The 12,873-nt window shown below is 43.5% G+C and overlaps 1 protein-coding gene across 2 annotated transcripts in view; it reads right to left on the bottom strand.

Annotated features, from left to right (window-relative positions):
- Nucleotides 1-12,180, bottom strand: part of ACER3 (alkaline ceramidase 3) — a 167,698-nt gene extending 155,518 nt beyond the window's left edge. The window contains exon 1 of one of the 2 annotated variants that reach the window (XM_031016240.3): nt 11,963-12,180. In XM_031016240.3, coding sequence (XP_030872100.1) covers nt 11,963-12,065 — 103 coding nt within the window. In that variant the 5' untranslated portion in view covers nt 12,066-12,180. The remainder of the gene's footprint in view (nt 1-11,962) is intronic. The other variant, XM_055356856.2, reaches the window with a different exon arrangement.
- Nucleotides 12,181-12,873: the final 693 nt, after the last annotated feature.

The following is a 12,873-nucleotide window of genomic DNA, read 5'->3' as shown; positions in this document are numbered from 1 at the left end:
CCAGGTATGGTGGCAGACACTTGTAGTGCTAGCTATTCGGGAGTCTGAGGCAGGAGGATCCCTTGAACCCAGGAGTTTGAGGTTACAGTAAGCTATAATCATGCCACTGAACTTCAGCCTGGGCAACAGCATGAGACCCTGTCTCAAAAAAAAAAAAAAAAAAAAAGAAAGAAAGAAAGAAAGAAAGAAAGAAAAGAAAAAGAAAAAAAGGAATGCAGATTCTAAGGCCACATTCCATATCTACTAAACCAGAATATGTTTTTACAAGATTCTCAGGTAATCCACATACACATTAAAGTCTGAGGCCCATTGTTGTAAAGCACTTCATAGATGTTAGGTATCTTCACCATAATAAAACAATTCATTAGAAACTTTTTGTTTGGAGAAGTCCTGTGATATGGTAACCCATTAACAATATGACATCAACAATAATGACATCATCCTCCTCAGCTCCATCATTTTCCAGACTGAGAAACTACTAAACATGGATTCTGATCTAGGCTTCACCACTAATTTTCAATGTAATCTTAGGCAGACCACTTCTTAAGGTCTTTTTCCTTATTTGTAAAATGAGAACATTAGATCACCAGTTCCCAACATAAAGTCCCTGGACTCACTGGGGTCTAAAAAAGTGGTAAGGGAGGAAGGCAGGGTAGTGTGGTAGTTAAGTGCATAGTTTTGGGATTAAATGGCTACTTCAAGACTGGGTGTGGTGGCTCACGCCTGTAATCCCAGCACTTTGAGAGCCCAAGGCAGGCAGATCACCTGAGGTCCGGAGTTCGAGACAAGCCTGGCCAACATGGTGAAACCCTGTCTCTACTAAAAATATAAAAATTAGCGGGGGTGGTGGCACATGCCTGTAATCTCAGCTACTTGGGAGGCTGAGGCAGGAGAATCATCTGAACCCAGGAGGCAGAGGTTGCAGTGAGCCAAGATGGTGCCACTGCACTCCAGCCTCCACGACAGAGCAAGACTCAGTCTCAAAAAAAAAAGTTCAGCCTATGCCAGGGTTTGGGGGGTAAAGTTGGGGGATGAATGGGGGTGGTGGGTGGGGAGAGGGGTCAGATATGCCTCATTACACTCTTTGGAGTTCAGGCACACAATTGACCAGCATTAAAAAATAGAGATCCTAAGACTGACAGAACAGACTTTTTGTAGCAACAAGATACCAAATTCCAACCTGACTCTAACATACCATCACATGATAAATAGCAAGGCCCTGAAACAAGTCAAAGTACTTTACCCAAAATATATTTTTTGACATAATTTGAAATGGCCCTGCAAAGCTGTCTCTTGTTGAGGAAATTTACATTCTATAGAGAATTCCCTTCCCTTTCCAGCTCGTTTTCTGATCCTGAAGAGAGTAGCTGAGAGTCTAGCATCTTTTAGAGGTCTGAATAGGAAACATTTGCCATCTATTGCCTCTAAGGGCAGCCATCAATGAGACTTCATCTACATAATAAGAACCTTGGTCTCTAAAAACCCTTATCTTAACCCAGATACTGATTGCTATTGATTCCAGGGATTTAAATAATAACTTAACTCTTTCAACCAATTGCCAATCAGAAAATCTTTAAATCCACCTATGACCTGTAAGCTGTAGCCCCCTACTCACCACTTCAAGTTGTCCCACCTTTCTAGACTGAACCAATGTATACCTTACATGTACTGATTGACATCTAATGTCTCCCTAAAACATAAAACCAAGCTGTAACCCAACCACCTTAGGCACATGTTCTCAGGACTTCCTTAGGCTCTGTCACAGGTTGTGATCCTTAACCTTGGCAAAATAAACTTGTAAATTGACTGAAACCTTTCTCAGATACTTTTTGCTTTACACTATATACTTAAAACAGATGCATTTTATTGTAAGTAAATTATACCTCAAAAAGCTAATTGCAAAAGCAAAACAGGAAGAGAGAGAGTAAGAATGCACTCTGGAAGCCAGAGAGCATGAGTTTAAATCTTCGCTTTGCCACTTGCAAAGTGGAAAACTTTAGACAAATTATTTAATCCTTCTCTGCCCTAAAATTTCCAGATCTTTAAAACAGGACTACAGAACCTAAGTTAAGAGTCGTTGTAAGGATTGTAATAAGAGTTATTATCAGGTAATACACTCACAGAACTTTGTACATTAAACCCCATAAATGTTAGCTATTATTATTTCTACTGGCTATTTTTAATATTTCAAAAATCACATTTATCCACAAGAAGACTGTAATGAAAATATTATGCTGTTTTGTTTTATATCAATGCATTAAACTAATTAGTGGCTGTATCTCATATAATCATTACAGCATGGTAATAGTATCTAGAACTTATCTGATTGGGTTACATGTACCTTTGATTAATTAAAACAGGGATAAAGTACATTAACAATTGTAACTTATGTAGGAATAATAATAAATTAAAATTTATGTAAGAGTGACAATAAATTCATGGCACCCATGAAAGAAATTTTTTAAAAGGTTTTACAATGAAAAGGTTAAAATAGCTACTCTGCTACCACATCGTCCAGCAGTTCCACCTTTAGGGTCTTGAAGAGATATTTGTACACCCATGTTCACAGGAGCATTATTCACAATAGCCAAGTAGAAGCAACCCAAGTGTACACTGACAGAAGAATGAATAAAAAATGTGGCCCGAGCATGGTGGTTCACACCTGTAATCCCAGCACCTTGGCAGGCTGAGGTGGGAGGATCACTTGAGCCCAGGACTTTAAGACCAGCCTGGGCAACATAGTGAGACCTCATCTCTACAAAAATAAAAAAAAATAGACAGGTGTGGTGGCATGCATCTGTGGTCCCATCTACTTGGAAGGCTGAGACGGTGGGAGGATCACTTGAGCCCAGGAGGTCGAGACCAGCATGGGCAACATAGTGAGACCTCATCTCTACAGAAAATAAAAAAATTAGTCAGGTGTGGTGGCACACATCTGTGGTCCCACCTACTTGGAAGGCTGAGGTGGGAGGATCACTTGAGCCCAGGAGGTTGAGACCAGCCTGGGCAACATAGTAAGATCTCATCTCTACGGAAAATAAAAAAAGTAGCCAGGTGTGGTGGCCCGCATCTGTGGTCCCATCTACTTGGAAGGCTGAGGTGGGAGGATCACTTAAGCACAGGAGGTCGAGGCTACAGTCAGCCATGATCACGCCACTGCACTCCAGCCTAAGCAACAGAATGAGACCCTTTCTCAAAAAACAGAAAATGTGGCAAATACATATAATAAAATATTATACAGCCTTGAAAAGGAAGGAAATTCTGATTGCTATAACATGGATGAACCTTGAGGACATTACACTAAGTGAAATAAAACACTCACAAAAAGACAAGTACTGTATGGTTCTACTTATATGAGGTACTTAGAGTAGTCAAATTTATAGAGACAGAAAGTAGAAAGGTGGTTGCCAGTGACTAGAAGGAGGAGAAAACAGGGAGTTGTTTAATGGATACAGAGTTTTAGTTTTGTAAGATGAAGAGTTCTGGAAATTGATTGCCCAAGTGTGAATGTACTTAACACTATTGACTACTGAACTGTATGTACATTTAAAATGGTTAAGAAGATAAATTTTATGTTACATGTATTTTTCCATAATTAAAAATAAATAAATAGCTGGTATGGCAGCTCTTGCAGCACTAACGCTATAAAACCTTTATGAACCTATCTATGTTTTAAGTTTGTAATAAGCGATCATAGCACCTAAAACAATTAACTGGCAGTCTGACTTGGATGCTGTCTGCATATATCAACTCAAACTGTGTTTTTCCTCTGTTCTCACAACCCAACAATCATCACAGAAGACTTCTGTGACCAAGTGTGTGTGGGGAAACCCAATCAGTTCTATAGCAATCAGTTCTACAGCAGACACCAGCTGGGTGTCCTCCAATTCAATTCCAACATTATCCACCTCGAGATAGTGTCAGCTCCTACAGGTTGAGGGCTCAGTCCCCAGAACTGCCCCCTTCCTTCAGACACCTGTCCCAAGTCCGGGGCTGGGGCTAGTGCAGCTTACAGAACCCAGGTAAACACGTTTATTAGTTTATTACAAAGGATATTTCAAAGTTTACAAATAAACAGCCAGAAGAAGAGATACACAGGGGCAGGTTTGGAAGGGTCCTGAGCACAGGAGGTTCTGTCCCCATAGATTTGGAGCGCAGCACCATCCTACTATGTGGATGAGTTCTTGTTCACCTTCCTGTTAGTCTCCATGTGTTCAGCTATCCAGAAGTTCTCCAAACCCTGTCCTCTTGAACCTTTTATGGAGACTTCACTGGATAGGCATGATTGAAGCATGAACAACCATGTTGAAATATGATTGGACAAAAAAGGTATAGTCTAATATTAATAGACTGAATGGGGAAACCCAGCAAAGCCTGTCTGTTCAGATTCCTCTTGGCTTCTCTCTGCAGCATTCCTTCCTCCAGGGTATGGGGCAGGATGCTCTCTGTAATGAGGGTCTTGTGACCCACAGTCAGATTAGAGTCCTGCCTTGGGTAGGTGAAAGAAGGGCAGGGGAAGACCAGAGAGATAGAGATTCTGTTTCCTAAGGCCTGTTTTGAGGCCTACAGTGCCCCAACATTATAATAAAAGACTCTAAAAAGGGATATGAGAGTTATGAGCCAGGAACCATGGGCTATACACACACGCACACACACACACACAGAGATATTAAAACTAAACTCTTTTGTACACTCAATTTGTCCTTTCATTTGGCCTTCATTCTTCAGTTGACTTATGAACTTTTGAGTTATAATTTGGAGGCAGTGCTGCTTGCCTGTCAATAACCTTCAGAGAAAGGAGCATCTTCCTTCATATGACAGGGATGTCACCTCTGCCAGCCCAGAGTCCCAAGACCAAAAAAGAAGCCTGACGTGTGCTCACTAACTTGAGGTTGCTCTTCAGGAGGATGGTAGGAAGGAACCTGAGAAAAGGAAAAGAAAAGAAATATAGCAAAGGGCTACAAGCAGTCAAATGCCTTTCATGGCATACCTGTATGGCAGAGATAGCTGATTAAAGCCCCTTTTGTCTTGTGCTGCAGCAGCAAGGAAAAAAAAGACCTTGTTCCCCCATCTAAGTGAATCCCATAGTAAAGGTATAGAGACTGAGGGCTGCCCTACTTTCCTTCTGCCCACTTCCTATGAATAGGATGGGGAGAGAGGCAGCAAACCTATGAGAAGGAACAATACCTAGCTTGAACCATTCTCACTCATGGACAAAAGGATATGGCAAGATGATCATACAACATCACAACAGCCATTCTTCCCATCCATGAAAGTCATACCAACCAGGTTACCTCCTCAGACTGAGGTAAGCCCTATAAAAACCATAATTGGGAATTTTCATGTATTTTTTAGCTTTCTTTTGTTTATTTATTTTTATTTTTTAGCTTTCTGATAAATAAACCCTTCCTCATAATATGTCAATTCTTGGACATTCCATGATCAAATACGCTTTCAGGAATGCATTTCACCTGAAAGAAACAAATGTGCCTGTTTATACTTGTCTGTTCATACTCCTGCTGCCCTCTCAGCTACTCTTCTTTTTTTTTTTTTTTTTTTTTTTTGAGACAGAGTCTCACTCTGTCACCAAGGCTGGAGTGCAGTGGCACAATGTCAGCTCTCTGCAACCTCCGCCTCCAGGGTTCAAGTGATTCTCCTGCCTCAGCCTCCCAAGCATCTGGGACTACAGGCACATACCACCACACCTGGCAAATTTTTGTATTTTTAGTAGAGACGGTGTCTCATCATGTTGGCCAGGCCGGTCTCCAACTCGTGACCTCAAGTGATCTGTCTGCCTTGGCCTCCCAAAGTGCTGGGATTACAGGCATGAGCCACCATGCCTGGCCCTCTCAGCTACTTTGAACAGAGAAGCTGTCTTCAAATGGTTTTATAGTCTTAGTCAGTGACAAAATAGGTACTCAGTAAATATCTGCTGAATAAATAAAACATTTTGAATGACTTTTAACCGGGTAATTCTTTTCTGAACACCCATATTCACAGCAGCATTATTCACAATAGCCAAGAGGTAGAAGTAACCCAAGTTTACGCTGTCAGAAAAATGAATAAAGAAAATATGGCCTGGGCATGATGGCTCACATCATGAAGCTGTAGGTAAATCTTATTCCCCTCCATTTCCCTTTATGTAGTATTTCTTCCATTAAACCAACAGCACCTGAAACTCCACTTCGTATAGATAGTATGTCTTGGTAGAAAGAGTTGTGAGACCTAAATTTGAATACCATTTCTGCCTCTTAATAGCTGTATGATGCTGAGCTGCTTATTTAACTAACTTCTCCAAGACTCAGTGTCCTTCTCTTCACAGTGGGGTAACAACATCTAACGTTCCTTGATAGGAATGTTCTGAGGATTAGAAATACACAGTCTTCACTTTGCAGGGTTCCAATATCCTCAAATTTCAGTTATCATAGTTTAGTTAAATAACACCAATTACCCATGACACAATTCAAATTTCAGTTACCACTGCATACTAATTGTGAGTAGCTGAATATAGTACAAACTTCACTGCTACATCTTAAGTCCACAAATCACTATACAAATAACAGAAGTACATCACCATCAGTGACCAACCAGGTCACTTCTTTCAATGTCTGTTGGTGATCAGTCACAGTGAACCTGGTACCAGTTATTCAGTTCATGTACAGAAAGCAAAGCATGTAGTCGAGTTGCCTCCTTGTCTCCTGGTGATAAACTTACGTGCCATGTTACAAAACTGAGTAACAGAAGGAGAGAATTGGTCAAGAATGATGAAAGGGTAGCAGAGAAACAAAAATGTATAATGTTGGAAGTGAAATTCCAATCAAACATAAACAGAATTATAGAAGAAATAGCTGACCATAAGAATGCTGACGCTACTGCCATTCAAGGGACTCTAAATATGTAGTCTGAGGGGCTGGGTGCAGTGGCTCACACCTATAATTCCAGCACTTTGGGAGGCTGAGGTGGGCAGATCACTTGAGGCCAGGAGTTCAAGACCATCCTGGCCAACATGGTGAAACCCCATCTCTACCAAAAAAAAAAAAATACAAAAATTAGCCAGGTATGGTGGTGCGTGCCTCCCAGCTACTTGGGAGCCTGAGCTGGGAGGATTGCTTGAGCCCAGGAGGCACAGGTTGCAGTGAGCCAAGATCACGCCGCTGCACTCCAGCCTGGGCAACAGAATGAGACTTCGTCTCAAAAAAGAAAAAAAAAAAAAAGATGCTGGGCAAGGTGGCTCACACCTGTAATCCCAGCACTTTGGGAGGCCAAGGCAGGTGAATCACTGCAGGTCAGGCGTTTGAGACCAGCCTGGCCAACACGGTGAAACCCCGTCTCTACTACAAATACAAAAATTAGCTGGGCATGGTGGTGCACTCCTGTAATCCCAGTTATGTGGGTGGCTGAGGCACGAGAATTGCTTGAACCCAGGAGCTGGAGGTTGCAGTGAGCCAAGATTGCGCCACTGCACTCCAGCCTGGGTGACAGAGCGAGATTCCGTCTCGGGAAAAAAAAAAAAATGCAATCTGAGGAATTCAGAGAAAGAGAAGGCAAACTTATCAACGTAAATGCATAAAGTAGTTGTGGTGAAAAGGATAAAGATGTCCCAGGAGAAATTATGCTAACAAAAAAACTTTGCATTAAAGGAACTCTTGGAGAGATTTCACAATCTTAAAAGTGCAAAGGATAAATTTTGGAAGCTGATATAAATTAGAAAAGAATTCATGAAGGGATAGTACTCATCCCGGCTGGGCATGGTGGCTCATGCCTATAATCTCAACACTTTGGGAGGCTGAGGTGGGAGGACTGCTTGAGCTCAGGAGTTTGAGACCAGCTTGGGCAACATGGCAAAACCCTGTCTCTACTAAAAATCCAAAAAAAAAAAAAAAAAAATTAGCTGGGCATGGTGGCACACACCTGTAGTCCCAGCTATGGGGTACTGAGGTGGCAGGATCACTTGAGCCTGGGAGGTCGAGGGTGCAGTGAGCTGTGATTGTGCCACTGCACTCCAGCCTAAGCAACAGAGGGAGACCTTGTCTCAAGGAAAATCCAAAAACCTGTTGGCCCTCATTAGTGTAGCTGTAGCTGGCTAAAAAAAAAAAAAAAAAAAAAATTAATTTAAAAGAAAAAAGACAACTGGGCATGGAAGTTCACGCCTGTAATCCCAGCACTTTGGGAGGCTGAAGCAGGTGGATCACTTGAGGTCAGGAGTTCAAGACCAGCCTGGCCAAAATGGTGAAACCCCGTCTCCACTAAAAATACAAAAATTAGCCAGGCGTGGTGGCATGCGCCTGTAATCCCAGCTACTTGGGAGGCTGAGGCAGGAGAACTGCTTGAACCCAGGGGGTGGAGGTTGCAGTGAGCCGAGATCACGAAACTGCATTCCAGCCTAGGCAACAGAGCGAGACTCTACCTCAAAAAAAAAAAAAAAAAAAATACTCATTCCATATTATGAGTTATGTGACAAAAAGGCAAGCACTGTTTTAATTACTCTTGATAAGTGATTTTTATAAACAAAATAGTTTATTTCTCAATGTTTTTAATGTTTTAAAGTGTACTAAATAAATATGCTTACTTTTTTCATTTCCCTACATATTCATAACCAACAGTAAGAGAGTTTACAATGTTTGACAAAAAGTTTTAAAGATCACAGAACAATCATAACTTTTCCCATTGATTATTAACATAGTGTTACCTGGTTTTAACTTGCACAGTCATTTGTGTGGTCCCACACTATGATGCAAAGCAAGGACTGCCTGTACCTCTAACTTCTGGCAGGTCGAGGGGCTTATTATTTCACAACGAGAGACCTTTTCCTCTGGTCTTTACAATATGCTCAAACAAAAGGAATTTAAACTGATCTTGGCTGATGCTAGGAAGACAGTTTTCGGGTGCTGAAAGTGACTGAGAACTACTGCCATATCTGAATATGCAATTCCCCAAACACTTCATTATTCCCTAAAATACATATATTCTAATGCTGAAAGATAGTTGAAAGATGGTTGAGTAAACTGAATAGTTGTTTAATTTGTCCTGTGTGATAGCATAGTATTTCATATCTGTCTTCCTTTCTTGAATATAGGGGCAAACAATGAATGTGTGATAGAAGTAATGATGGAGAGGTAACATGGATAGTAGCTTTAAAGTCAGACTCCAATGTGAACACTATCTCTACATCATTTACTGTAATCTTAGGTAAATTATTTCTTAGAACTTCGATGTCCTTATCTTTGAAATGGGGATAATAATACCTTCTTTTTGAAATTACTGTAAAGATCAAAAGAGATAAGATATATGAAGTGCTTAGCAAAGTGTAGTACAAGTGACCACTTAGATAATAGCTATTATTACATTATCCTTAATATTACCATCAATACTATCGTTAATGTAAATACTATCGTGATGTTAATATTGCACTTGCTTTAAACACATATTTTAAACATATTATTATTAATCAGCATATTTTTCAAAGATCAAATTATCTTAGTCCAAGATATATTACTGTAGATACTCATGACTTGCTATGGTAAGATGACTTGACCTCAACTTCCTCCAGATGATTTTCTCCCAAGGTGCACGCGCAAAGGGCTGCAAACATTCACTCATCCTCTTCTTGCAACCCCTCTGATTCCTATGTCAAAACCCTCCCTGCAGTCTGCTCAGAGTTTCCTCTTCTGAGCACATTGAGAACAAATGTCATTTCCCATTTCTCAGAGCTATCTGCCAGAACACAGTATCTTGCTCTCTCATAGTCCACATGACTTACCGCCAGTTTTCTCTCTTTGCATTTTTTATATTTTTTTTGTAGAAATAGGGTCTAACTCTTGCCCAGGCTGGAGTGCAGTGGCATAATTACAGCTCACAGCAACCTTGAACTCCTGGGCTCAAGTGATCTTCCCACCTCAGTCTCCTAAGTAGCTGGGACTACAGGCACAAACCACCATGCATATCTAATTTTTTTAATTTTTTATGGAGACAGGGTCTCACTATGTTGCCCAGGCTGGACTCAAACTCTTGGCCTCAAGCAGTCCTCCTGCCTTGGCCTCCCAAAGTGCTGGGATTACAGGCATGGGCCACGATGCCCAGCCCAGTTTTTTCTTTTGATTTGAATCCAAAACCTTGGTTCTAAACTAAGAGTCATTATTACCTACATAGACCCATAAAGCTGCAACCAAGGCCAGCCCCTTTTCTCTATTAAATAATTTTTTCCTTCGAAAATATTGAGTTCATTGAACAATGTCTGATTTAACACTTTCAGTGACAGAAAGTCCTCTGTCCCCCAAGTCAACCTTTCCCATATCATTGGTGAGAAGGTTTTTCCTTACATTGAAGGAAACTTTTCCCCATTACAGTTAGTTTCTGCCCATAGGCCCTAATTCCAGATTCCAAATAAATTTAAAAACAATTATTCTATATGATAGCCCATCCAATATTTGAAGACTCTTGAATTCCTCTTTTCCATGTTACACATTGCCAGCGCAGAGTGCATGGTTTTACGTCTCTTTCCTCGTGGTCATGGTTCTCTGGACCAGGCATGGGCTTGCCAAAGTGATGTAACAACAAACTGGTGAAGCGCTTCCTTTGCCAACATGTGGGTTCCCAAGTAACTGCATTACAAATGATCCCTTTGCCCATATTTCTCCATGATTATGTAAAAATTAATTTAATAGTTGAAGAAAAGTGACTCTTAGCCTAAATCATGGTCATAAGAGAATAGTACTAAAGTCCTGAAAACTGCAAAAAGTGTTTTTTTTTTTGAAACTTAGCCAATTACCAGAACAGAATAAAGTGGGACCATTTGTCATGATATGCTTGCCTCTTTCCTACAAAGCCATGCACAGATGCCTGAGAGCAGGACTCAACAATGAGAAGGTTAGCTAAGAAGAGTTTCACTTCACGTCCTGAGAAGTAGATCCAACTAAAAGAAGGCAGTAATCATTAGCCAAAGGATAGTCTTTGCACTTTGCCAGAAGCAGGTACCTAAAAGAAGGATCAAATATTGTGCTCTCAAAACCTGATTAAATGATAGAAAAAGAAGTGGCAGATTTCTCCTAGCCTGGCAGGAAAAATCGTCTAGGAAAACAGACAGACACCCACATAGGCACACAGAACAAGCCCAACCTGACCAGCAGTGCCTGACACAGCAGCAGCTAAAGAAGAATTCTTAAATCCTCAGAAGGTGCAGTCGGTGGAAGTAGCGTCTTCAGATGACCCCTAACTCCTAGATAGTTGGATAGGACAGAATGGAGCAGGGACTTGGTCCTCTGTGCTCTTGGGAGCCTGGCAGGGGCAGAAGGTACAGACTAGGTGCAAGATGCCTTCGACTCCTGGTGCAAGATGACAGTTGAATAATCATACTCAGAGAGCAGATGACCTCTGGTACTTGAAGACATCCTGGGGGATAGGGGTGGGATGGTTCAGATCTCAGACTAGTGAAACTGTTCCCTGGAGGTGAGCGAGGAGGTCTAATATTCCAGTGAAAAGGGAAGGGAAAGACGGTAGAATTCTCACGGACTGGGGGAAAGACGAAGCCAGGAACTGTCCCCTTCTGGTGGTGGCAACAGCAGAGCAGGTGTCCTGGGCCCTCATTCCAAGGGGCAGGGAGGGTCCTCCACTCTCCCAGCCTGGCCCCACTCCGCTCTCGGGCAGGAATTCCCATTTCCAACCCGGCTCTTCAGGCTTTCCCCCTTAGGTCCAGCAGGGGCTCCCCACTTCCCATTGCTCTTCTGCCCCCCCCAATCCTCAGGCCCCCTTCCTCCCTCCCAGACCCCGGCACTCCTCCCTCTACACACTGGACTCCCGGCCCGCTCCTCTCAGCCTCCCGCTGGCCCAGGGCGCCGCATTCCAGCTCCCGGGGCCAGGCCTGGCACCTCCCTTCGCGGCCAGGTTCGCCCTTTGCCTTCCTCACACGGCGTCTCCTCAGCCCGGTGCCCTCTCGCCCCCACTCCCCTCCTCAGGCCACACTCACAGAACTCGGCGATGTACCAGGTCACGGAGTAGTTCTCCTCGCACCAGTCCAGCGTGGAGGTCGTGGGGCCCCAGTAGCCCTCTCGGTCCGCGGCCGGAGCCATCACGCCGCCGCCGCCGCCCAGGGGCTCCGCTCACTGTGCCGGGTTAGGCTGGCGACCAGGCCGGCTCCGGCCCAGCCCGCGCGCTCGCTCGCGCCCCGCCCGGCCCTGCCTCCCCGAGGGGCGGGGCCTGGCGCCGTTACTGACACTGCCCTGACGGTGGCCCCGCCCACCGGCGCCGCTGGGCCGCGGGGCTGGGCCAGGCCCGACCTGGTGCAAGGCCCACTCGGAGGGCGCCGGCTGGCCCCGCCCCTCTTCACCCTTGGGCGGGGCAGGGGCGTGATCCAGGAAGGAGCCGGGGGCCTGGGCTTCCTGGCCGGTGTAGACACGCCAATGGCCGTAGGTTGGGGGTTCCTGACATCCCAGAGGCTATATTCTGTCAGGATGTGCCAGAGCCTCTATTTGTGTGCGTGTGGTTTGATTTAATCGGGGCGGGGGTGGGATGAATACTTCTATCAAGCCCTTGCTTGATTAAACCTGTGCGGCGAAGCGCCTCTATGTCTTCCATTGAGCCACAGGCCTCAAATGGAGCCCCAAAACAGAGTACCCCCAACCAATCCCCGTGATTCTCAGGAAATAAACCGTGATTTTCTGATAAAGGTGTAAGTGTCTCTTCGGTACAAAGGGAAAGGGTGAACAACCCAGGACCGAAAAAAAAAAAGTAGGTTCTGAGATCCTAAAAAAAAAGAATGCTGCTAGCTAGAGCACTAAAGCAAAGTTTCCCTGCTTCGTTTGGGCCTCTAAGCACAGAGGTTTCCACGTTCTAACTATAATTGTGCCCTGCTCTTCAGGCAACCAACAGCCTACCCCT

This window comes from Gorilla gorilla, chromosome 9, assembly GCF_029281585.2.
Source record: "Gorilla gorilla gorilla isolate KB3781 chromosome 9, NHGRI_mGorGor1-v2.1_pri, whole genome shotgun sequence".
Classification (NCBI taxonomy): Eukaryota; Metazoa; Chordata; class Mammalia; order Primates; family Hominidae; genus Gorilla; species Gorilla gorilla.
This window is presented reverse-complemented; position numbering and strand designations above follow the sequence as displayed.